The 27,371-nt window shown below is 32.5% G+C and overlaps 1 protein-coding gene across 1 annotated transcript in view; it reads right to left on the bottom strand.

Moving 5' to 3' along the window:
• Window positions 1-27,371, bottom strand: part of slif (cationic amino acid transporter slimfast) — a 63,231-nt gene that overhangs the window by 18,958 nt on the left and 16,902 nt on the right. Inside the window, exon 2 of the mRNA XM_085944219.1 lies at window positions 3,277-3,518. Coding sequence (XP_085800345.1) covers window positions 3,277-3,508 — 232 coding nt within the window. The 5' untranslated portion in view covers window positions 3,509-3,518. The remainder of the gene's footprint in view (window positions 1-3,276; window positions 3,519-27,371) is intronic.

Here is a 27,371-nt window from a genome sequence, read left to right on the forward strand (position 1 = left end):
CTTTTTTTAAATTTTATAAATATATTTATTTTGATGGCTTTTGTTTTATTGTTATTTAACTTTATGTTGGTTTCAATCAATATATTTGCATTCAGCACATAATTATACACTCAATAATTTAATAGATAATACAATACAAAGTAATGACGAAATAACATTAAATTCATTTTCAAAAACGTAGACGAGTGTGTTTTCTTAAAACCGAAGATTTCGGTATTTTATATTTTTAAAACCGGTATTGCAATCCCTATTCCATACTAACGCAAGGTCATCATTATTTTCGTCTAATTATCACAGGCTTTTTTCGCTGTCAGATTTCTATACACACTAACCTCTAAGGAACACAAAAATATTTTGGATGGGGTTGCAAGAAGATACGGAATAAACTATTTACGTATTAAAATTTGATACAAAAACGCAATGCGCATTCTACATTGGTAATATTTCAGAACATTCAGAGAGCTCTGTATTGCGTGTGTTTAATAGCTTGTCTCTCATTAAATCATAAACAAAAAATGCCGTCGCCATCTTGGGCTGATTAAATTTATCTTCTGAGAGAAAGGTTTTTTAGCAAAATCGACATAAATAAAAAGTATTTCATGTCATAAAACCTTCGAAAGAACTTATCAATTCAATGATAAAAATACCTATATAAAAATCGGATTATTAATGAACGCACATTTTCTATTGGGGTTTTTTTAAATTGTGTGTATTTACAAAATATTGTTTTTAGATACCTAGATAATATTGATTATTTAAAATGAATATTATCAGTATTTTTAAGTGTTTAAAATTATCAATACGTGGGTATCTTAAAACATTAAAAAGAAAAATAATAAATTCAAAAATATTCAGACACAAAATTACGTTCGTTGAAAATTTTCGATTTCTCAAAAACCTATAAGTACCTGATCAAATTGATTCATATGAATTAAATATATGTAATTCAAATTAAATAATACTAACGTAAGCTCTTAGCTTAGTGCCTACGCGTAATGAAATACAAAATAAATACTATACAAAGGTATTTTTTTTAAATTTTATTTAATGAAGTTAAAAATTCTCATCTGATTTGGAATAGCTAACCAAAAAAAAACATAATATATTAACATGGGAACCTTTTGTTATTTTGTTGTGAATCTACAAGCGACATTTTTTATCCAAACGTGATTAGCAAAAATATGTTTTTAACGTGTCATGCCAAGGTAAAGGTATTTAAATGAATCATTTAAAGTGATTTTACTTGAACAGAAAAAAAATAAAAACTTTACGTAAATAAGCACTCAGAACAATGATGGTCATTATTTTTATGATCGTTTTGCAAAACATCTCAATATTTAAGCAATGATATCTCTTTGACATTTTATACTTATATGTATTTGAAAATTACAATATTAAACACCTACACAAAAATAATTATATAAAAGAGTCATTCAAGTATCACGTTAGTAGGTTTACTTATTTTTGCTCAGGTTTTATTAACATTATTCAATTAAACTATTATTATTTTATTAAACGAAGAATACGCAAGATTGTAGTATTTTGTATTGAAAACACATAAGAAACATACACTATATTAGAAATTATATTAGTTATATTACTACCCTATTATTTTTTTTATTTCATTGTACATTTTTTTGATTTTTGTTAGTTTATAAGTAGGTGTACATATTTGTTTCTATAAAAAATCTGATAACTCATGACTTAGAGACCATATATATATATATATATACTGAAACCCATGCCCGCCACAAGGGGGGGTTGACATGGCTCTGGCCCGGGGGCCCGGCGTGGTGGGTCGACCTGATAAGTGAGATAAACACACATCACAAATTTGCCCTAATAGGGAAAAAAGTCGCCTACGGCGCGATTTTATTTGTAGAGTCTTAATATTTTATTAAAATGCCTAGCCGTGTGATGTAATTTTTGATTACTGTTTGTCGATATTCGAATTGGATTTCAAATGGATTAATTCAATAATACAAAAAAATCGCTAAAAATACACCGAATACCCTTATTTTGCCTGAAACAACATTTAGAAAACGATTCTGTCTGCCTTTAACCCTGGTTAGGGGAGCCCGCTTCAAGATGTGGGTCCATGCTGAAACCATTTGCGGTTTAGAACCGTATGCCATACTAAACTTATGATTTTTTTTCATGAAAATATATTGTAGTTTAAAGTTTGAAGTGTAAGTGTATGGTATAAACGGATACGATCAGATGCTTATAATATACTTTGTAAAAATATATTTCCATGAACAGAAATTATAAGTTTGTATGGGACACGGTTCTAAACCGCCTACGGTTTCAATCTATGGATGGCCTCTTAGCGGGGAGGTGTTATGCGCTATTCTTAGTGTATCTTACAAAGGGGAATAATATAGTTTGTCCTCAAAATTGTGACTTCGCAATAGGTACTTAAATGAACCATAATATACCTAAACCTACTTATAAAAAAAACTATATTATCACTGACAATCGACCAGTCATTCTTGTTTTTTCTAGATAAACTGTACTGGAAAACACGCAAAAAGATAATTATTATCTAAGTATAATCCAATAAAATAGCATAGGTCATGCTATTATTATTATAAATATAAAACTAATTTGTGTTATTTGATTTCTTTAAATGGACTGGTAAAAATTAATGGTACAAATGTACAGTATGAATGATTTATTGTTCAAATATCTTTTGGTTTTATGAAATATGTTTAGAATATGAAAATATGTAGGTACCTACTGGTCATAGAGATGTTTGTTGGCTGCAATAATTTATTCTTGCAATCGATTCAATTCAATAAAATATCGATTTTTTAAACAATGTAAAATCACCACATAATTTCATCATTTTCAATTTATTTCCATTTTTTTTCAAATCGTTATACCTTTTTGGTTAATTTTAAAGTAAGTATATAATATTCTTATATTGTCCATGACAAACTCTAAAAGTCATATTTCAATGCAAATTTTGATTAGATTATCTATATTCGATTAAATTGTCACATGACAAATATACTTTGTCGGAAAATGATCACGCGACTTTCTTTCGCGCCAATTTTCCTGTCAAGGTTCCTGTAGAACGTGGAAGATGTATGACCTTTTATATTACACGTCGGCGAACACTGGTTGCGCGATATTATTCGCTGCATACGAAACGAGGGTTTATACCTTGTATATCAATGGTTTCTACCCATGCGGCGACTACCACACATTTCCCTTGCCATTACTTGATAACTTGGCTATTATGATATATTAACAAATATAAGTATACTTTACCAGCAAAGGCTGATGCAATTGCAGCGACTAAGAATGACAAGCACACCGCTGGGCCAGCGACCTGTTTGGCGACAGATCCGGCCAAGACATAAACACCGAGACCCAACGTGCTTCCAACCCCCAAGGCTGTAAGATCTACCAGATTCAAAACTCTTGCAAGTTTCGTTTCACGATCGTCGTCCTGAAGTTTCTTGCAGCGTGTCAGGGCATTCCAAAATGAAGAAAGCCACATGGTCGTTTATCTGTAACAATAATTAAAATAAAGTGAGTAATTGTTTTTTCTTCAATCTATCCTAGATTACTCTAGTCAAACATGTCATCAGCGCGTATAATTATGTAAATAGTCCTTGTTATTGATGATTCTTGTTATTGCTCACTGCCTTGAATTTTCCATGTGTCAATGAGGTTTTATTTGGTCGCTACGCTCATGAAAACGGCCTCACAAACGAAAATTATAGATTGCCTACTTTCAGTTTGGGCAAACCTGCATCATAACGATGATAAATATACAGTCTTATTGGCTGAAAACTATTCCATACTTACCTCATTGGCTGCGTAGGTACCGTTTAATATCGATAGGTATGCTGCCCAATAAACGGCCTGAATGATAAACAAACTGACAGAAATAGTGTACGCATAAAATCTATGAGAATTTAGCGAAATGCCTATCCTATTATGGCCAATAAATGGAGATAGCCGTGCAAGCGCCAGATAAGAGAATGTATTAGGTAGGTAATCATTTCTATTTTTTTTTTTAAACCATTCATTGATTATTATTTATTATGTTGTTTATGATTGAACTTTTGCACTTATATGTCAAAGTCGTAAAATAACCGATCGGCAGCAACAATGTAAGTAGGTACTTCTTCCATAATGCATTTTTAAATGTTAATAATAGATAACAATATTATGAATGAAGCAATGCATCAGATATTAAATGTATTTCATTATAAAACAGACACTCCACGGTCAGCTTTGCCAACGTAGCGCTTTTCTTGCCAGCTCTACCATTTTAGAAAACGTATCTAATTTGCAAAATTCACACCTGGCATATGGCGTTAAATATAGGATTTTGAACACCGAAAACAGCTTGAAATTTCTCATAAAAAATAGAAGATCAACCTACTGGTCATTTGTAACTAATTTAATAAGACATTTAAGAACCAATACCAGGCTAATTGCTGATGATGAAAGAAAACTCCCAGAGGTGCTACACTGGGTAGAAGAAGAGAGTCGCAAATATGACCTCCTTATAGGAATAAGACCAAGTTAACGGTTGTCGATCGGGCTAACATTTAACCAGCAGCAAGTATACTCCAAAACCTAGAAAAAGTCGACGAGTATGTATATCTGGAATCGACCATTAGTGGAAAATGTGGATATTAAGCAAAGATAAAAAGGCGCACAGATTGCGAAAAATGCGATGACACGTCTTACCACTTTATGAAAGAATCGGGGAATTTCAATTGTGACTAAATTCATGGTTGTGCAAACATTAGTGTTGTCCATATTTTTATGGTGTCATGGACCCTGAAGGCAAGGAAGTGGAAAGCAATTGATGCCTTCGAGACGCCGAATGCTTCGTAATTCTTGAACAGTGCACAGTACGAACCAGTCAATCATCCGGAGACTACAGACAAAGGAATGGCTCTCGACAATTTTATTTATATGTCTAAGACGTATTCTTTAGTTTTTTTGGACATATTGTTCGGCGCGGACCGGACAACCTGAAGCGACTGGTGGTTTTCGGTGGACTCCAAAGGAAGGGCGTTGGGCGACCAAGTGAAGGTGCTGACTGGGAGAAGCATTCACTCGGTCCTGAGAGAAGCAGAGGATCTAGAAGGATGAAGTGAAGGAGCTGACTGGGAGCAACATTCACTCGGCCCTGAGAGAAGCAGAGGATCGAGAAGGATGGAAAGTCTTGGCCGCTCAAAGATGACAACATTCAAAGGTGGTCATTATCTTCAGCCACAAGGGAACGACCAAAAAGAGAAGAACCAAATTTAATCCACTTTAGTAATTTAATTGTCTAGTTCTAGCTCCAGGATTTAATCGTTTTTTATCTGTCGTTAATCATCACATAAAAGACACTCTTCATATTGAGATAATGCAATCGATGTATTGGATCTATTGCAAGACGTAGTATAATATAATGTTTTTGTTTACTTTTGTGTCTCCGAGTTCGAGGTCCGTCTTACAATCGCTGTCAAAAACGCTGTTTCATGGGAAAACTCAGAGATTACCGATCATGAGTCGAACTTTAATTTGGGGTAATTTGAAACATAACCTGCAAAAGATTTTTGATATTACAGAGATAATATGATAGGTAAAGATTTTTATTGTTATTGAATAACAACACGGTAATACAGATTTTATGATTTTTATGACGACTATATATTTTTTCATTGTATTTAAATATATACCTACCAAAAATTCACAAAAATAAGTCAATGGATAATGACTACAGGGACGCCTTAAAACTCATTGTATAACTAGCGACCTAGAATAGTGGAAAGAGATATTGGAAGCCTTCATCCAGAAGTGGATTGACCATGGCTGATGATAATGATGGTCAAATGACAAGGTTGCATCTTATAATCAATGCGATACGGTAACAGAGCCGAACTTTGTACATATTAAACTAGCTAACTATTTTAAATACTTACGTAAAATGTTATCTCTGAATTAGGCATCCTGATTCCTGATAGTATCTACTAATTAACTATAGATATTGACTGTTTACCTACTTTACGATTACAATATTTCCTATAAATAAAAACGAATAAACAACTTTATTTATGTTTTTGACACAATCGTACTTAATCTTCTTGTCGACACTTGATTGATTGATTAGATTTCTTAATTATTTAAAATAGTTTTAAACTAAATGAAAACTGGCTTCTAAGTAATATAAAATGTATAATTTGGGAGATTTTCAATGATATTCGAATTATAAATCACGTGTGAGATTGCCTACAGAACATGTTTCATTTTGATACCGGTTCGGAAACTGTGTGCTGCAAATTTTTCAATGATAAGGAATAAGTTTTAATCTATCTACAATCTATCTACATTAAGAAAAATTAGATATAAAAATAAATTCATAATAATATGGTAAGAAGTGGTAGCAAGGAGTGCCTTTCATACGGAGATAAGCGATGGGTAACCAAAAACAGTGCACATTTGGGTCTGTCATATATGCCGACTTTTGAAAATTTTGTTTCAATTCCCTTCTTTTACTAATAATAGTGATAATACCTACTTATATGGAGAGCATATAATGCGAAGAGCCCTAGATCATTGGCAAGGCGGAATAACAATTGGTGGCCAGAAAATAAACAACTTAAGATTCGCAGATGATACCACACTAATCGCTGCTGATGAAAGTAAACTCACAGAGCTGCTACACCGGGTAGAGGAAGAGAGCCGCAAATACGGCCTCCTTATTAATAGGAATAAGACCAAGTTAATGGTTGTTGATCGGGCCAACCTTCTACCAACACCAAGTACACTCCAAAACCTCGAAGCAGTTGACGAGTTTGTATATCTTGGATCGACCATCAGTGGAAAGGGCGGATGCGAAGCGGAAATAAGAAGGCGCACACAGATTGCAGAAAATGCAATGACACGCCTTACCACTATATGGAAGGATCGGGGAATTTCGATTGCCACAAAAATGATGCTTGTGAAAACATTAGTGTTCTCGATATTTCTATACGGAGTCGAGTCGTGGACCCTGAAGGCAAGAGAACGGAAGGCAATTGATGCCTTTGAGATGTGGTGTTGGCGTCTAATGCTTCGCATTTCTTGGACGGAGCACAGGACGAACCAGTCAATCATCCAGAGACTGAAGATAAAGGAACGGCTCTTGACGATATGTCTGAGAATAGTTCTGTAGTTTTTTGGACATATTGTCAGGCGCGGACCGGACAACCTGGAGAGACTGGTAGTTTTGGGTAGCCTCCAGGGAAGGCGAAGCAGAGGAAGAGCGTCTGCGCGATGAAGCGACCAAGTGAAAGAGCTGACTGGGGACACCATCCATTCTGCCCTGAGAGAAGCGGAAGATCGAGATGAATGGAAAGTCTTGGTCGCTCAAAGGATGGCGAAATATAAATGTGGTCACGATCCTTAGCCATGAGTGCACGACCAAGAAGAGAGACCTACTTATGGATTAGGAACACATACGACGAAGAAGGGAGTGACAACTATATTGTTTTGCAATGGAATTTCCATAAAAGCTTAGAAAGAGAATACAATATTGAATATAAACTATATTTATTTATTCAACGATACAAGATTTTTGAATGGAACATATTATGTACTTTGTATTGAACGTACATAATTACAAAACGCCTTCAATATACCTATGCATATTAGAACAAATACGACGTCGACGCTTACACTGGATTCGCACCAATCTGTTTTACCAATAATTGAGCCATGTGCGTCCTATATTACGACGACATTAACTACTAGTTTTTACATATTGAAGTTTTTTTTATTAACATGCCCTTGCTTTTTCGTACAACGTGGTATGTTAGTAGTTTGAGCAATCACAAACACCCGGTTACATGTAAGTTATACGTATGCAGTTAATCGTGGGACACTTATTCGTGCGCCGCAGTACGTGAAACATGAGTTCGTATAACATTTTATCAAATGACGAGTTCTTCATTGAACATTTCACCGTGGAATACATTTGTACGTATCCTACAAAATGCAGCGATAGTTTGCAAATAGTACTGTTCCAATTAGATTAACCCTAACCTAACCTAGTAAAGACATCTCATAAAATTCGCCACATGTTGTAGCATACGTACAAATATACTCCACGATGAAGTGTTCAACGAAGAACTCGTCATTTGATTAAATTTTACACGAACTCATGTTTCACGTACTGCGGTGCACGAATAAGTGTCCTGCGGTGAACTATTTACGTACAAATTTCCGGATACGCAAACACCCGGGTTATCACATAAATATATTGTGTCCTCACCGGAGATCGAACCTGGAGCTCCCGGATGAAAGGCCAGCGCCTTACGCACTGCACAACGAGAGCCGCTACATATTGAATTTGTGTGGTTTAATCAAGGTGTTTACTAACTGACGTCAGAATTTCTCCAAATTTAACTTACAACGTAGTTGGGGCGATAATTTAGTAAAGTATTTTTTATTCAACGTATAATCATTCACATGATATAAAAATGTAACATTATTTTATTGAATACGCAAAATTTGTCCCAAAACATACCCAGATATTTTATATAATATATATCTATTATTTTATATAAATTTTATTTAGTATATATACATAAATTTACTTGCTGAATTGTTATTAAACAATCAATGCAAAATCACGATAAATATTGAAAATATATTTGTATTTTACTAATAGGGACGGGGGTGCATCTGCACCTGCGGTCACACTTTTTTAAAAACCCTGACCTAGACATGTATAAATTTTAATAACTTTCAACTATGAGAAAATAAGAATTCCATCGATTCTATCATCTGTAACTCCGTCATTATAACAATCCCGAGTATTTACACAAAAATATATATAAGAAGATTGATTCAAAAGATCTAACTTATCTATCAGATCTACTAGTGATCTGAAATAGATACTTACATACGAAGGTGATAATTACAAATTTATGCGATATTGTCCCTATCATACATCGGCACCTTAAAATAAGCAAATTCATTGTCTCATATGATTCATATGAATAATTTATTGTGCAATATACTTTATAAATGAATATCTCGTGTTTATAATGATTGTAATCATAAATTGACATATCATTATCTTATTAGTTATTATCATTTACTAGCCATCGCCCTATTGTAGCAATGACATTGTACGAAATCAAATTGACTAGGTATATTTATTACTTCGTAAACATTACGAAAAAAGCGTAATATTTACTAAAACTTTTCCAGGAATCGACATTTATTTTCATCTGATCGCAATCCGGCTGTAACTACAGTAAAAATTAGATTAAAAAGGTTACTGATGGAACCACGCTCAGCTCAACGTGTTGACATTAACCAACTAAAAGATTCCGTTGTCAAAGAACAAGTGAAAGATGCATTAAATACAGACATATAAAATATTAAAAAAACTATAGTTACTACATCGTCTGACCTAACTGTCAAGTGGAATAGTATCAAAGAAGTACATAATCTGTTGAGATATCGGTTTTATAATCAATTGGCATATTAAAGAACAGCTAAAAGCAAAAAATGGATTACTGATGATCTTTAATGGATAAATATAAAAGAAACTCAGTACATCATAATTCATACCACCATCTAAAGAAAAAAAAACGTACAGTTAAAGAAGAACGGATCAAACCAATGCAACAAATTGAAAATCTCGAAACGAAAATACGATTCATTTAATATGCACAAAAGATAAAGGAAACGTTAGGAATTAAGAGGAACCTCATCAACTATCTTAAAAGACGGAGATGGTCAAATCACACTAGACAAGAATCTACCTTCGAATACTACTAGAATTAGGTACCAACGAATCAGTTGGAATGAATACTGTCTGATGAACGTGAAGAAGATCCAAACAATCTAAAAATGGTAAAGCTGAAAGTGGGAATCGCGCCCACGTGTACTGACTACTATGATATGCTATAGGTATCATAATATTTAATTGCGACAAATTTTAACAAAAATGGTTCTTACAATACTGTCTAAAGCGCTTTGATTCGTTGAATAAAAAAAAGACAATTAAAATTATTAATAAATAATAATTAATAAGTTCAAGTACGTTACAACCAAAAATCTTTAAATGATCCGTGACGTCGGTTAGTAATTAAGGTAATTTAATACCTACTCTGATTTAAAATACAAAGGCAGATTACCAATAATTGGTAACGCAATTTAGAAAACGCTTCGGATAGTATTGTAAGAACCATTAGTTAACATTCGTCGCAATTAGATAAAATACCCATAGCATAGTGGTCAGTACACGTGGGCGCTACATATTGTTGTGTTTCCATAATATGTATGTTCAATAAAAAGTTAGTAACTTTCGTTGAATAAAAAATGGGTAGTTTATTAATAGTTAGTTTATTGATTACCGTCATTTTAACCGTGGTACTTCTAACAAATAATGATGAATCTGCTTGAATGGAGTTTGCGAATTATTAATCGTTGTATAAATAGTTGGCTAATTGTATGTAATATACTTTCTAATTATTCGCTGCCAAGAAAGCTAAAAGTAAGACATTTTTTTGTATTAGGGAAGTGTGTTGCTTTTTCTATACAAACATTTATTCCATACATAGCTACAAGTACGTCGTTACAGTGATATAATTTTATATAACAGAGATAGCCAATCATTGCCAATTCACGTGCCGATAAAATACAAATAAATATTTGCACGAAATTTGGAGTGGCAAATCCATCAATTATAAATATAAATATATATTTTTTAAATCCGGGTAAATACTTGAAAATACTTAGATTTGAACCCACATCTAGCACTTTACCAATTAAGCTATTTGGATTAATAGTTAGATCGGTGAAGCGCTCGTCCTCACACTTCACAATGAAAAAATAAGTTAGATCTCCAATTGAAAAATGATTAAGAAATGGTTGTCTCATACTTTTGTAGTGACCATTTTTTTCAAACAAATTGGTTTATTTGAAGACAGCATGGTGGAAAATCATTCTTCTATATTCGATGTCTATGAAACACGTCCATATGCCCCATCCCGCATAGATAAATGGATAACAATAGAAATATAAAAGTTATTAAATATGTGAGTATTGTAAGTATATAATTATTTACTATTATTAGGGCGCCAAGTATAACGCAGATAGATGTCAAAGAAAACACTGTGCCTACCTAATTTAAGTAGTTAACAAACATTTATTATACAATAAATAATACATATAAAACTAATGAAAATCAATAAAAAAGAGAAAGTCGTATTTTAAATAATTGAGACTTATGATCTTGGTTCGCAAATACAGTTTATTTATACAAAATCTATTAAAGATACATAGTTATTTATATGTACCTCCTTCGTCATTTTATATAAACTGATTATATTTAAAATTTAAAAAGAGGCTACATATTATTAAGCTGAATTTAGTTGGATGCCCTCCGTAGGCATCCGTCAAGATAAACTGATTAACAAAGAGATCTATCCATGAGTGAAGTCATTCATGGTGAAAGTGATCTAATAACAATCAAAATATATTTTTTTCTTTTTTTGTACCTATGTATCTACATAAAAAATAATAAACGAAAAATAAAATTCATTCATAATAAAATAAATAAAAGTTATATTATAAAAATAACATTCAGTATCAATGAGAAGAATGAAATTGCTTATGTTGAGACAGATCAACATAATTAGGTTCCCTGGTTGTGAATTTTATTCTGAGATGCGGTTCCACATCCAAAAGCCTGTTCCTTTTTTTTATTTAATGTCTACAAATGCTGAAAAAGCAACTTAACATAGATATGAAGTTGGAAAAGGCAAGATGTATTTCTGGACTTTCTCTGTTAAAACTGGATATAAATGTTGCATTTGCAACCAGAATGATGTTAAAGTACACTCCTTATATTTATTTTTCAAGAATCCGTCTGAAGTTAATTCCAACAATTGCTCTTCTTCCGCATGCGATAAACCTTCTAGCATGGATGTTGTATTGATGTCGTATCAATGCTTGTTGCACCAGGCGCAGCCAAAGACCGATGCAGTGCGTATCCCCACCAAACTCTTCCCGTACCCCAGGGGGTACGCGTACCACACTTTGGGAAACACTTTAAAAGGAAACAAAAGCCTCTCTTCTGCCGCTAGCGTAGCACTTTGTGCAAAAGAAAAAATCAATCTCTTGCCTTTATTGTTTAGAAAGTTTAGATAATCCTTATACCTATTTTTGGATTAGGTATATTTGCAACGTGACAATAGCCCAGTCTGTTATATACGAGTGCGGAATGAAGTCAGAAAATAAGTAGATATAAATAAATTTGTCCAGTTACAGAAACTTTCACATTCATTCATCATAAATTTACTATTATATTATTTTTAACTATCAAGTGACGGTGTAATTTTATCTTATCATTTTGTCAGACCCAAAAATTTCTTAACTTTGTATCATAAAATGAATAATTTATTTATCTTTATGGTCTTAAGAAAGTGGTACCCACGTGATTACGAGATGCTAAAAAGATAACACTACATTATGATATTAAATGATTTCTCAATTATCCACTTAACGGCGTTACAAATTATAACTGCATCTGCTATTAATTGGCCGAACGCAAAGAGGTACCCAGTTAATATCGGAGTCGAAGATATTGTTTAAAGACACCTTTATTTTTATTTGCAATGTACATAGTAGAATAAAATTGAAGGTTGTGACCGAGAAATCTCGTCTCAATAATTCTCGAAAACTAATCAGAAAAGATGAATCTCGAGAATTTTAAAAATTGTTATTAGGCAAAAATATCAAAAGAAGTTGAAATGAAAAAAGATAGCAACCGGAAACGAAGTTTAAAAAAAATCCGGTTAAAAAACAGCAAAAGAAAAAACCTCTCGATTTTTTGTTAGTAAGAAACCTTAAAAAATGTGTCGAACAGGTCAAGCACATTCAATGGCGACCTCACGATTTACACGATTTAATTAAAATTTGAGCTTAATAAAAAAATCTTATACAAAACTGCCGAACTATCTAAGTAAAGCTATTTTCACGTTGACAGGATGAACCAGTCAATAATCCAGATACTCCGGATAAAGGAACGATTTTCGACATGGTGTTCAGCGCGGACCGAATAACCTGGAGAGACTGGTGGTTTTGGGTAAGGTGGCTTCTAGGGAAGGCGAAGCAGAGGAAAAGCATCGGTGCGCTGGAGCGACCAAGTGAAGAGGCTTACCGGTGGCAATCTTCACTCTGCCCTGAGAGAAGCAGAGTATCGAGAGGGGTATAAATTCTTGGTCGCAAATTATTATTTTCTCTTCTGGCTGTGTATCCAAAGAACAGCAGAACTCTTAAAAACCCTTAAGTAAAACATGACATCCCAAAAGCATCAATTACACGTTCAGCACTGGATTTATCATAAGGCTAAAGTGGCTATAAGAAAGGCTCACCAATTCGGTAGCGGCCCGAACCCGGCGTAAATTTACCGGATACAAAAGCTCGACAAAAGTAGGTACCAGCCACTGTTAATGAAATACTATTATTGAAGCCGATTGTAAAAAAAATCCACTTAAAGACGTGTATATTATTCGTATATTAAAAGCCGTTCAGGCGTTATGCTAGAACTCTGCCATGCATCGAATATTGGAAAAACAATGCTCGTGAGACTTTAGTAAACGTTAAAATATTGCATTTATCAATATTAAAGTTCAGTTTGTTACGCCTGCCCCAATCTAATATAGTATCAAATTGGAGTTGACGACAATCGTCCAAGGTAACAACTTCCCAGATGAATTTTATTTCAAGTCATCAGCGAACAACAAAAACATAGCATTTTTAATTACCAATGCCATGTAATTTATGAAAATCGTGGACAGTTTTCAATTTATAATTTGTCATGTTCATTATAATATGTACAATAAATATATTTGAACTTGACAATCTGGATTTGAAACTAAGGTGTTTGTTATTAAAACTAAATTTACCACACGCAGTCGCAAAATATTGCAACATAACTAAAGATAATGAACATTAAATTTCAATTCAGTGATCGCACAGGTGCAGCAATATTCGATTGTGACAATTAACCCAACTGCTAGAATACCCCCACCATAAAACACCTTTATAGACCACCAAGGCCTACTAGTGGTAAGCGAACATTTATTAGTACTTGGATACACATCTGATCAATTAAAACTCCCTAGTAAACTAGTATATTCATACTCTCATCTCAAAGTCATTCTTTTTTCTTTTGACTATGTCCGATCCTAATAGGATCATATGGGCCTCTACGAAGTGGAGGTTTATATTAACATTTTTTTGTTTTTACGAGAAATGGGTGTTAACCACTTGCTCAACCTATTAGGTCCATACTCTGATTTCAAGCAGAAATTGAAAAACAATATGTGTACTTGCCAGAGCCATGATTCGAACCTGGGATCTGCGACATTATAAGCTAACGCGTAGGCCTACTCTCATAGTCACCTGGCTTAAAATTATGCTCACACAAATTTAATATGGATCAATATGATAGGTATATTGATTGTAATTGAAAAATTAACCCTGCATTATCCTGCATTAAAGGTGTTATACTACAAAATTCACGTATGTGTGTTTACCGCACTACTAAAACAATATATCCAATTAAATATTGCAGCACACGTTATAAGTACATAGTATATTTTGATGATTGAAAAATGACTTCGACCTATATTCCAATAAGGTTGCATACTAAAAATTTGCGTTTATATCGTTATATTAAAAGAATAAAAACTACAAAAACGTATAGCATATTAGAATAATCCTAGAAAACGGTTCAAACGAGTGAATAACAAAATAATAATTTGTATAATAACATTAATAACAAATAATAAGTACAACAGCGTTAAAAATAAAGTTTGGCTTGCGCCGGAACGTCTGTTTTGATGAACTTAGTAATGTCATTTACCTTAATTGATCACAAAGTATATTGCCTCCGGAATTTCACGTTACATTAGTAAAAACTTAGTTAATATTTCGCATGAATCATCTTTAAGACGAGAGTACTCATAAGTGAATAAAATGAGTTCGAGACACACTAGATCCAACTTTTTCTTGGATTTTTCTAATATTTGTTTTTCTCGGGTTTTTAAAAAGTATATATTGTTTTATAATCAAGAATCTAATATTCGTAAACCTGGTATACACTTATACAGTATTTAATAAAAACATGACAGTTCCTATATTATTTTGTATGTAAAGATCAGTCAAAATATGAACACATGCTACAATAATCGGACAAATGAAATAAATTAATATTGTATGAAGTTCTGTAATTTAGGCGTTATTTAAAATATTACGATAATTTCCAACAGGTTATTATTTTTTACCACAAAGCCTTAACAGATCTATGTCAGGGCTGCCAGTGCATTGACATTAAATTGCTTAAAATACCCGCGCATGTTTGTAATTCTGATCAAGCAGGCGTAACAACCTTGCAAAAAAATGCATAAACGGAATGAATAAAATTCGGCCTGTCGACATTGTAGGGTGAGTATTAAAGTCGTATATTATTCAATTTATTCGAATGCATTTTTCTTAATTTTGCTTTCAGATCACTCATGCAGTGACCTCCCGTGACTTTTAGTCCATATGTAAAGATTCATAATGCATAATATATTACAACTTTTGAGAATAGGTTTCGTAAAAATCAATGGCTTACTATATAAAAGTTAATGGCTTAGTTGAGCAAAGTTAAAAAATATGAAGAATACTCCGAATTCTTCAAACTGCAAATGTGACATCAAGGAAACTGCAAAACGCGTGGTGATGGTCTGTTCGCTCGTTGCATCCAAATGCACTATTGATGACATGTTTAAAGCAAATGGCGCGATTATCACGGTTGTCAAAGCGTGGTTTGGAAAATTTTTCATTATTATTTTATCTCTCGCACGGACATGAACAGAAGAAGAAGAAATTGATAATCTTAACTACTTGTAGTGATTAATCAATATTCTCAGCTTTCTTGCGATATTTTATAGTGAGCGAGAAGATCTTGTCTAATCAAGAATTGACCATAATATAATATATCAAAATAGAAATTACGCACACTCTATTGCATTCCAATCAAGGTCTTGGGAAGTTGCACCTGGGATATTTTCACCATAACATTGAAGGGCGCCTAACGTTCGTTATACGCCTGCATAACGGGTGTGGAAACGTGGCGGGTGGTGGAGGGGAAAAAACACGTGATTTATCATGTACAAAGTGGCATAATCATACATACCTATGCTTAAAATCAAATTTAACTGTGCCTCACTTTTGATTCTTATTCTGATTTTGTTATATATATGCAAGAAAAAGAAACATTTATTTGCATTCTATTTCACATTTATAAAACTGAATATACTACAAATGTTTAAATAAACATTCTTCTGTAAAGATAGAGCCTAAAAGTATGAAATCGATGCTAAAAAAGGACCTCTGATCCATTGATTAAGTTAGTTATAACTGACATAGCATTGCAGGTTCATTTGAAGAGAACTTCACACTTCTACTAAGAATGACATTTCACTATAATTTCAGATAAACCCAATTAATTTGATTACATGTACAGATATTGCCAAATCAAGCCTTGAATACTTAAATTCATAGGTTATATAGTAGACAAATAATTAGATTCAACCTCAATTTGACTCACATATTCCCGTAGGTACCAAAACAGACATCTGAATAGTGATACGCTATCGTTAGTTTTTTACCACGTTTTTCTTAGCTCGTATTCTTGTTTTTCCGCTGGTTGTTTATCCAGTACAAATCTTGCAAACGATTTTTAACTAACTTCCCGACTAGCTAGACATTTGTTTATATATATCAGAACACGATGCCAATGCATTCTTTTAATACTTTTAGCCATCTTTAAGTAGAATTGAATTCATTTTCAGTTAATTCTGTTTTGTATGAAAAGTTATTTCGGAAGAAATGCGTAATCCAATCCACTATTATTGGTTGCTAAGTGGGTGGTCCTAGCAACTAAATTATTAATTTATACGTACGTTACTATGAAAATCACAATGACATTTAAGTATTCTATATTTGTATTTCTATAGTTGCAAAATAGCAAAAAAATGATTTGTTGACAATTGCCTTATTTGTCCTAAATTATTAATACTTACATAGAATTGTCAAGTTTATATGATTCAACAGAAAATTTAAAAACGATAAAAAGTTCTTTTTATCTTGTAATTATATTATACTTATACGTAACCCAAAGCAATATATTGACCATTATTTTAATATGAACAATCACGTAAAATATCTAGGAATGCGTACATAGGTAATGTAAACAATGCAAAAGGCTTCAAATAAAGGACGCAAGCCGCCATTTTGTTTTTGAGGCTGCCAATAGAAGAAAAAATAATGAATTTGTTACCAATCAACGCGTACAATCGTTCGATATTCGAAAATCGAACTGCCTTCAAAATTCATAATACAGAATGCGCAAACGACTCCTCTTATCTACAGTCCAAATTATTTGAAATAGACTTTTAGCCATTAAAGACAGATTTTCAAAATAAAATATAATCTGTTTTTCCAAATTAGTGAATGACTACCACGTCATTGAATATGTTGAATCAGTTGTTGCTAAGCATTTCCTGTTCATTGAAACATCTAAATAAATCACTTGTAGACTTTTACCTGTTATTACAGTTGTGTGATTGTGTAGTATTCTATATAACAGATAACCAGTAGTGGTTCTTGCACTTTTCAGGTGGAGGGGTCAGATATTACGAAACAGTATTCCATAATATCATCAAATTTATTATAAAAAAGACATTTCCACGATAAAACAATGCTTTCAAATAAACTGAACTATTATATTAGAAAATACATATATAAAATCATTGAAAAGATTGAATAATTGGCAGGCAAACATGCATTATTATAATTAACGCAATCCTGTAAGATACAATGAATCTGCAACGATTATAATACTCACAATATGACACTAACGGTGATTTTTTCAAAAGTACCCATCGCGGCATCATCTCAATGTACACTAAATATTCAATCTGAATACATATTATTATATTATATAGGTAGCGTGGTACAACATACATTCAAACATTAATGCTGCAGATTCGTATGAAATCTGGATGGCTGGAGAAATCACCGCCGCTGGCCGTTGGTTATAATATTAGTGGGGCGCAAGTCGTATCCTATCGGTGTCGATAGAATTGAGATTGACAAAAAATAACTATAGGGACGGGTGGGCGAAACACTAAAACATATTACTTATTGAATACAAAATTGAAAACAAAACCGTTTCCTCGTGTCAAGTCTATCAGGCACCATTAGCGAGGGGTGCAAGATCAGTGAATGCGCTTCCTAAGAGAGACACTTCCCTAGACATTTTCAGTGATGTACTTTGCATTTCGTTTTTGAAACTTTATTTTTCTGTGTATATTATTATATTCTCTTCTTCTCTCCTGTGAGGGTAATATTTGTTGTAATGTACGTCTCATATTGTGTACGTCTTGAATTTAGATTAGATGTCCACATGTTTTGTTTTCTTAAATAAATAAATAAAATGATTCACTACAAGGTATTATATTGTACAATAAAAAATATTAATTTTATTTAGGTAAGTACCTGCTCACATATTTATTGATTTCTATTGTATATTGATTTGTCATGATTGATATAATAAATGTGCCGTATAGTTGGAAGAAATCGCTGATATTAATGAAACAATTGATTATTTTCTTTCATCATTTCCATTTAATTGTTACCGGGTACCATCCCCTTTAACCCCAAAACTAGAGACGCCACTGCAGATGACTCGTATCATGGATGACTCGCTCGCTACCAAAAATGTCAGTATTATACCTTATTAAATACGTAAATTCAATGTTAGTTAATGACCATGAATTAGGTTTCACCTATGTGTGGTCACAATAATGGGCAATGAACTCAGATTTTCTGATATTACCCAGGTACTATATTATAAGATTATATTGTACCAATGAAGGCCTAAGGCTTTACGGTCAAGTTTACGATTTGTCACATTTTAGTTTTGGTTTGTCAAGTTATAGATTTATTACGCTATATTATAAATGGTGCAATTTTAGTTAACACTTATTATTTATCAGTATTGATGATACATACTGTAGGAACAAACACCAAATCGAAATGATAATAGATAATTATTGATAAGTGGCTGCGAAAAATTCAAAGGTTTTCCCAGTCACACATTAACTACAATAATTATTAATGGTTTTGTTGGATTGCTACTGGCATAAATCAGTGATTGATTGTAATGATGTCATTAGTATATCATTAACTAGAAGATTTTTTTTCTATATACAAGCAAAATTCGTTAAAATATGTTGATATTGTGTGCCACTACAGTCAGGGCTGCCAACCGTACCAAAATACCAAGAGTTTCCCGGATTCAAACTTTTAATTTTGAATGTTTCCCGGAATCGTGTTAAAACTCCCGGAATATTATCACCTAGTTCTAAAGTAACTTTTCGTAAACTCTTTCCAGGCTGTAACCTACAATTCCTATTCGCCTCAGGAAGACTCTTTCGATATACTATATACAGAACCAGATTTACCACTGTAGGTAAAATTTCCAAACATTTATGAAAAAACCTTCAGGCAGACAATGCAACTGCCCCGCACGAATAAATTTACAGGGTCCTAATTTAATTGAAAAAAAATATACTTACACCAAAAGAAATATTTGCACAAATTTGTATATCAAAAGTCATTATGGCACTTGACACAACACTCATATTTGCATACATTAGTCAAAACTTTTGTGGTTAAAAAATATAGACTATCATAAGAAAAGCAAAAGAGTAAGAAAACTTTTTGCAAACGACGAAAATATTTAACATGTTGTAAAATTCCGTTTTAATATATTTTCCGTGGAGAGGGGCACTTTGTATTTGCCCAGGATATCAATCTGACCATGACTATATAGTATATTTTAGTTCGAAGCAGACTTGAGAGTGGGTCTATTGTTTGGGCACCGCATCAGTTGAAGTATGGTCTTATGGTGGAGAGGGTACAGAAGAAATTCTTGAGACTACTTTGCTTGAGGTTGTATGGTTACTATCCGTGGCTTTATCCAACTGACTTTCTCCTAGGCATGCTTACATACTGCAGTCTGCAATTTAGAAGAAATCTTTATTTAGCTACGTATTTTTTTCGACTTATACGAGGTATAAACGAGAACTCTGCCATTCTGGGCGTTGACCTGTGTGTCCCTGATTACTATCTTAGAAATAGAGACCATCAGTTGTTTATTCTCCCAAGGTGCAGAACCAACCTGCCACTGGTAATGCCAATTGGGAGGGCGATAACTATGTTCAACGAAATTGCTTCGGGTGTTGATATATTCCACCTACGTGAGAATGAGTTTAGGTGGACGCTATTTTATAAATTCTTAAAATAGGGTCTGCTTAACTCATCCGGTGTACTTCCTTGTACCTATCTAATTTATCTACTGATCTATCTCTTTTTTGTATGTAATACTGTTATATTTATATATCTTTGTTTCTAAATGTCATGTTGTGAACGTCTTAAACATATAATTTGTAATGTCCACAATATGTTAAAAAAAAAAAATATATAATAAATTGAATATCGTCAACACTCCTTCTCCAATTAATTTTAAATCCCATGCGCTTCCAAGTCACTTTCAAACGATCAATCCACTGAATTCGTGGTCTTCCCGAACTCAAGTTTTATTCATGTACACTAAACGCGAATCATTTCGTTATCGTTTGATCGTCAATACCTGCCAGGTGAATTGATACACAATATGTCGACATTACGATCATAAAATTTTTATCAAGCAACTACTTGGACATCACCCCCTAGCTGGTTTTGACCTTCTGACTCCTCCCCAACCTAAAACCCAAAAAACGCGCACAAATTCAATGTTTATGTTAGTACAAATGTTGTTCGAAAAGTTGATCGACAACACCCATGTTTTTGTATTTCTTTATGTAAACCATTCATCATTATTAATTAGTTATATTATTAAAATATATTATTACTGCATTCGCACCTAATTAGCACCTATGTACCGATATACCTAAGTCTCTGTGTAGGTATACGGGAATTGGGCGATGTTTGAGCGTGACAGTAAATCTTATCATCAAAACTTTATAAAAAAAAAACGTTGCAAATTTTAGCTTAGGTACCTTTTTATATTATAGAAATAGACTTTAGAGTAAATACAATTGTAAGGTATCGTCATATTATGTTTTTAAAATAAATGGAACATAATATCATCATTTATTTATACCTACCTAATTATTTAACATTTTTTTTGATACGAAATACTTAGGTATGGTAAGGTTTTTATGCTACGGATCCATCTAATGATTAGACTCCTTTGTCAAATTATTTAACTGGACGTACATTAACTAATGATTACGTGGGAAATTTTGTCATATTGGTGGAGCTAACGTTATTAAATCAGACATAATCACGCTATACCTAACGATTTTTTATATATATTTTTACATGTGTCAAAATTATAAATAATTACTGTGATTATGTCATTATAAGTACCTAGGTATCTAATTATTATCATATTTAGAAGTCACCCATCTACCTACGATGCAGAAATGCATACTTAGGCTTAGCGCAGACTATAATAGACGAGATAATCTTTAGTCAGACTTGTCTTTGTCGTAAAAATAAATGAAACAAAATAGTTTTGTATTTGCATAGTCAAATTAGTCTTTAATCAAATCAAATCAAATCAAATTTATTTATTTTACATATAATGAACATAACAAATTATAAATTCAAAGCGTTCACGACATGACATAAAATAAGTGTTAATAATAAAAAAAAAAAATTAAAATACAGAGAAAAAGTAATAAAATAAGAAAATAAATTAAATAAGTAACAAAATAAAAGTAGATGGAAGCACACAGAGTGAACTTCGATAAACCCTATCTTAAAAACTTATAAAACAACGTCCACCTAAATTCACCCTCACGTAAGTGGAATATATCAATATCCGAAGCGATTTCATTAAGCATGGTTACTGCCCTCCCAATTGGCATTACTAATGGCAGGTTAGTTCTGCACCGTGGGAGAACAAACAACGCATGCCCTCGATTCCTAAGGTAATTATCAGAGACACACAAGCCAATACCACCAAGAATGGCAGAGTTCACATTTACGCCGCGTATAAGTCTGAAAAAATATGTAGCTAAATAAAGATCCCTTCTAAATTTTAAGCTACAGTATGTAAGCATCCCTAAGAGAAAATCAGTCGGATAGAGCCACGGATAATATCCATACAACCGAAAGTAAAGGAGTCGTAGAAATTTCTTTTGGACTCTCTCCACCATAAGGCCGTACTTCAACTGATGCGGGGCCCAAACGATAGACCCACTCTCAAGTCTGCTTCTAACTAAGGAGTTATAGAGAATTTTTAATACCGTAACATCCGAAAAGACCCGGGAAGTACGCAAGACAAAGCCCAACATCTTTAGCGCCTTTTTACAAATGGTATCTATATGACCACTAAACGTCAGTTTACCGTCAAATGTAATTCCAAGATCTCTTACAGATGCTATTCGCGAGAGAACTCTGCCATGCATCGAGTACTGGAAAAACAATACTCGTGAGGCTTTAGTAAACGATAAAACATTGCATTTATCAATATTGAAGTCCAGTTTGTTACGCCTGCCCCAATCTAATATATTATCTATATCAAGTTGAAGTTGACGACAATCGTCCAAGGTGACAACTGGTTAGTACAAAAATGGACGTCACCGAGGCTTTCAGCCGTGAGCATTCTACGTATACGTCACGATTATTGGGTAGACCTATGTAATATCTATAAATAGCGAAAAACTAATAAATGGAAAATTTTATACATTTTAAATACAATTTTTTTAAATATGTTTTCGAATGTGTGTATCCAGCTTTGAGAATTATTGTTAAAAAGTTGACTATTTATTACTTATCAAGACACGAATCATTGTCAGGCTAATACCAATTAATTCTTGCCATTTGATCCTTTTAAAATTGATGTCTGAATATTATTTTGCCAAATTATTCTAATGAACCAGCTACTTGTCCTCCTAATCTAATAATTTTTCTGTTGGTTCCTCTTCTGCAAGCATTGTACAGCAAATATAGAAAGATAAAACACTGATTTTTCCTATGAAAGCTCAGATAATTCTGGCAGTAAGGAAGCATACCTTTCAAAAGGAAATAGACAGCAGTTAGTCAGAATTGCCTGAGTGCAGTTTGCATGACTGCTAGACCATTCTGTCTGATACGTCAATGTCAGTTTGCGCATTTCTACTTTTTCTCATGGTCCAAACTGTAGACTGTCTAACTACAGTTTCGACTATAGTCTGCGCTTAGCCTTAGTTTCAATAATAATATGATGGTGGCTATATAAGTTTCCAGATAATTGTACACGTTGTTTACTAAACTCATTATCTTGGGGAATTACAAAAATCTGAATGACATAATGGTAAAAATACCAATGTAATCTTTACCTAGTTACGAATATAGGTAATAATATTAAACGGTCCAATTAACGTCATTCTTTACATAATTATAATGAGAATTTCAGTATTGTTTATACGTATTATAAAATTATTTATTATTAATGATACTATGAATACAATCACAGACATGTGTCATAATATTTCACATGTTTTAATGAATGATTAAGTACTTAAGTGATTTGTAATAGTTTCCTATATTTTTAATACATTTTTAAATACCTAACAATTATCAATACACGCGTAAAAAAGACCTTATTGTAAAAAAAATATTATTTTCAGTTCGTATTTAACACTTTATACCTAATTATTATTAGTGTGTCATTACTTTTTCATGGTGGTAAAACGTTTAGTCTTAATGATTATTATATTGGCATCATTGTCAGAATAAAATATATTGACACCAAAATAAGTTATAAATGTATGTATTTATTTATTTGCTTACAAAGATGTAATGGTGTATACATTTTACAGTATAAGGGAAGTAGTTGTTATTTGTTTGGTCAACTACCCCCGATATTATTTTATATTCAGACGGTTGCTTTTGTATGTGACATATTGTGATATTGCATTGCCAGTATTCAAGGAAAACACACGTTGGTATGCATATCGTTTTGTCGTTCATTTATATGGCACAAATACACGGCAGATAGCATGAAGTTATATTATATTATGTTTTACGTGTAAAGGTTTATCATGATCCTTTTAACTTGATAATTTGGAAAAGACTGAGTGCATAAAATACATAGAATTTAAAGATTTTTAGTTATAAATTAAAATCTCATATTATAATGGTGCATACGCATAGGGGTTGTCAAAAAAGTAACGATACATTTCGACCGATTCTTCGATATTTGATGCTTCTTAACCAGTTGGAATAATTAAATTCTTATTGCTGATTACGATGTAGGTAGGTATTAGAATATTTGCAATATTTTAGATATTTTTTTATCCAGATGAAGCATAATATAGATATGAAATAGTTGGCGTTTTGTTTTAATATTCCATGTTCGTTATTTACCAATTAATATAAGTATGTATACATCGTAAATATTAATATATGTATCAATAAATACATTATTATCAAGTTAATAAGTAGATAGGTAGTTCTTTAGAGTCGATCTGTCAAAAACATTCAACCTCTCAGTGTGACCAACAACACGAACTATATTTTAATGCATAACGAAACAAATTGGTATCTACCGTAATGTTTATAGTCTCAAATTTTGTTAGATATTCATCCCACACGACTATATAAATAAATACAGTATTAAAACATGATAATTGTTTTTTTTTAAATATTGCATTTTTTAAATAATATTAAAAACTTAAGATACGAGTACTTTTATTCCGATACGATACCAATGTAGATATTTTCATTCGATACAATACCGATATCAATTAGTATCGATACGTTTTCCTATGATATGACGACATATTATTTAAAATTACCATACATAACAATAAAAAACAGAATATAGTCAAATAAAATATTACCACTAGATAAAAATAGATATCAGAGATAAGTACCTACCTAAACAAATTTCAAGTTATCAGTCGTAAAAAAGGAAAACAGAACAAAGAATTACAAATAAATAAAAAGATAACAAATGTCGAGTAGGCAATCAACACAAGTTCATTTACTGCTCTGCTCGAGTGCTCTGCCTGAACATGTCAATGAGAAAACTATTAAAAGAGAACGAAGCCTTCAAATTTAAGAATGCATGGTAAAAAAAAAATTAAACTAGCGCGAAATGAGTTACAATTTTTCGTACTTGTAAGGATACGAAACTGGATTATACCCACATAGGCTCGAGACAGTGAAAGATTCAACAAAGAACAGTTTTAAACATAGCCAGAAATGTCGGCTTGATTTTACAGTGGAGAAATCAGTTATATTTAACAAAACCACTGTAGACTACATTATCTTCGGCTGGAACAGAGCCGCGTAAACAATGAAAATATAATTAGAAACTTTAAAATATGTAATATCGCGAAAGGAAGATTTAAAAAAAAACTTTATTAACAACAAAGAGCTCCGCAGGCGACATTTACATAATTTATAACTTTATACTTAAGTCCATTTCCTTGCGATCTTAACCGTACAAAGATCTACATTTTTGTATACGACGTTTTATCCAGTCGCACATTGAAAATCGTCCCGACTGGGATGATAGTGACGTCACGCGGCTAATCAAAACGAATGAAATAATATGTTCTGTATATACGGCATTTTTCTATTCTACTGCACACCATGTCGAGTGAAATTTGTTGCACGCGATAAGCAGATGTTTTTTCTACCAAAAATGTCCCACCGAAGCTATTGTATGTGCAGCGAGTTACATGTGTTTTGTACAAGACAACAAATTATTCACATCGACAAAATCGAAGTGCTGCAGTCGAGAAGATTTCCAATGTGCGATTGGGCTTGTGCCTCCATTATCCAAAGACTGGCGCATCCTATTGAGAATTTGACAGAATGCTGTTCGGTGTTTTTTGTATGATGTTTTTTTATGGAATAGTCATAGATCGGAGATTTTAATCGTCTACATAATATACATAATAATGTATGCTGCATTGACTCATCGATCTACAGCCTTTTGCTTAGCGGTCCGCATTATATTTATTTATCTACTTCAAAATATATATAAGCACTATAAACAGTTTATGTAATTTTGTAATTGAATATACGTGGAATATATAAAAAGTATTAAAAGAAAATGTTTTTTTGAAAACTGAACTGGAAACAGTTTAACTTGTTGGTATACAAAGTAAATGGTTTATCAATGACGCCAAAGAGCATTTATGTATAGAGTCGTCTCACATCTTCGTCAAAGGGAAATCCTTGCTAGCTACGGTACCTTCTGTAAGAATATAGTAATATAACATATCATAGTACATATCTACTTTTTTACCACGAATCCATGCTATAAAAAAACATTTCAATCACGAAGTCATCAAACAAACAAATTTAATAGAAAACAATATCCAATAACCATCACACAGCGTGACCTAGACATTGTAAAAAAATACTTGTTTATTTTTAGCCGACCGAAAAAACCTTCATACCAGAATTAACTGCCTAAAAAATAGATAAGCTCCACTCTGTTTCTATTTAATAATATTTTTCCATTTGTCGGTTGAAGGTGAGATATTAACTATAATTGAGAGAATTAATTGCAAAGTCGATGACCACTTTTCATTTGTGTTGATATTTAAACAGCCCGTTTCTAAATTGATGAATAAATTGTCATACTGTCAATAGAATGTTTATACTTTTTAATCAATCTTTTAATACCTAGGCATTGGCATGTTTTATTAATCACCCGAAGTCTTATAATATCACAATCGCAACAGAATATTTTGCATTGCTTCCGTAAAGTTATGTAGATTAAGTCAAACTGTCTTATAGAATATCGTAGTTACAGCAAATTAGAATTTACTCAGATGATTTGATACCTTTCTTCCACAAAATCCAGGTTCTTGGATTGGTTTACCATCGGAGTTCATCATTAGTTGGAAAGTCGGTAACATTCATCAGCTGATTAATATAAGGTAGGTACTTACCAATAGAAAAATATGGAGTAATAATAATAATAATAATATTCATTTGACATCATTATATTTCACCATTTGCATTTCAACTTGTTTAATAATATTTGTATGAAATCAATATTCTTCTAGCAGTATTTTGTCTCTATAGTATTTGTAGAGGTAAGTTACAAAGGATTTCTCATAATTTGAATATGTTTTTGTTCCTACAATTTCTTTTTTGCATTTATATGAAAAAATAATGTAGGTAATTAAGAATTTATTTTTGGAAGAATCTATTCTTCCTTAATCTTATTTCTAAGAAAATAGAGAAATATATACGGGGTGGGCAACAAACCA

Source organism: Rhyacophila brunnea, unplaced genomic scaffold (assembly GCF_057557595.1).
Source record: "Rhyacophila brunnea isolate RB1 unplaced genomic scaffold, BYU_Rbru_1.0 scaffold_17, whole genome shotgun sequence".
NCBI classification, from domain to species: Eukaryota; Metazoa; Arthropoda; class Insecta; order Trichoptera; family Rhyacophilidae; genus Rhyacophila; species Rhyacophila brunnea.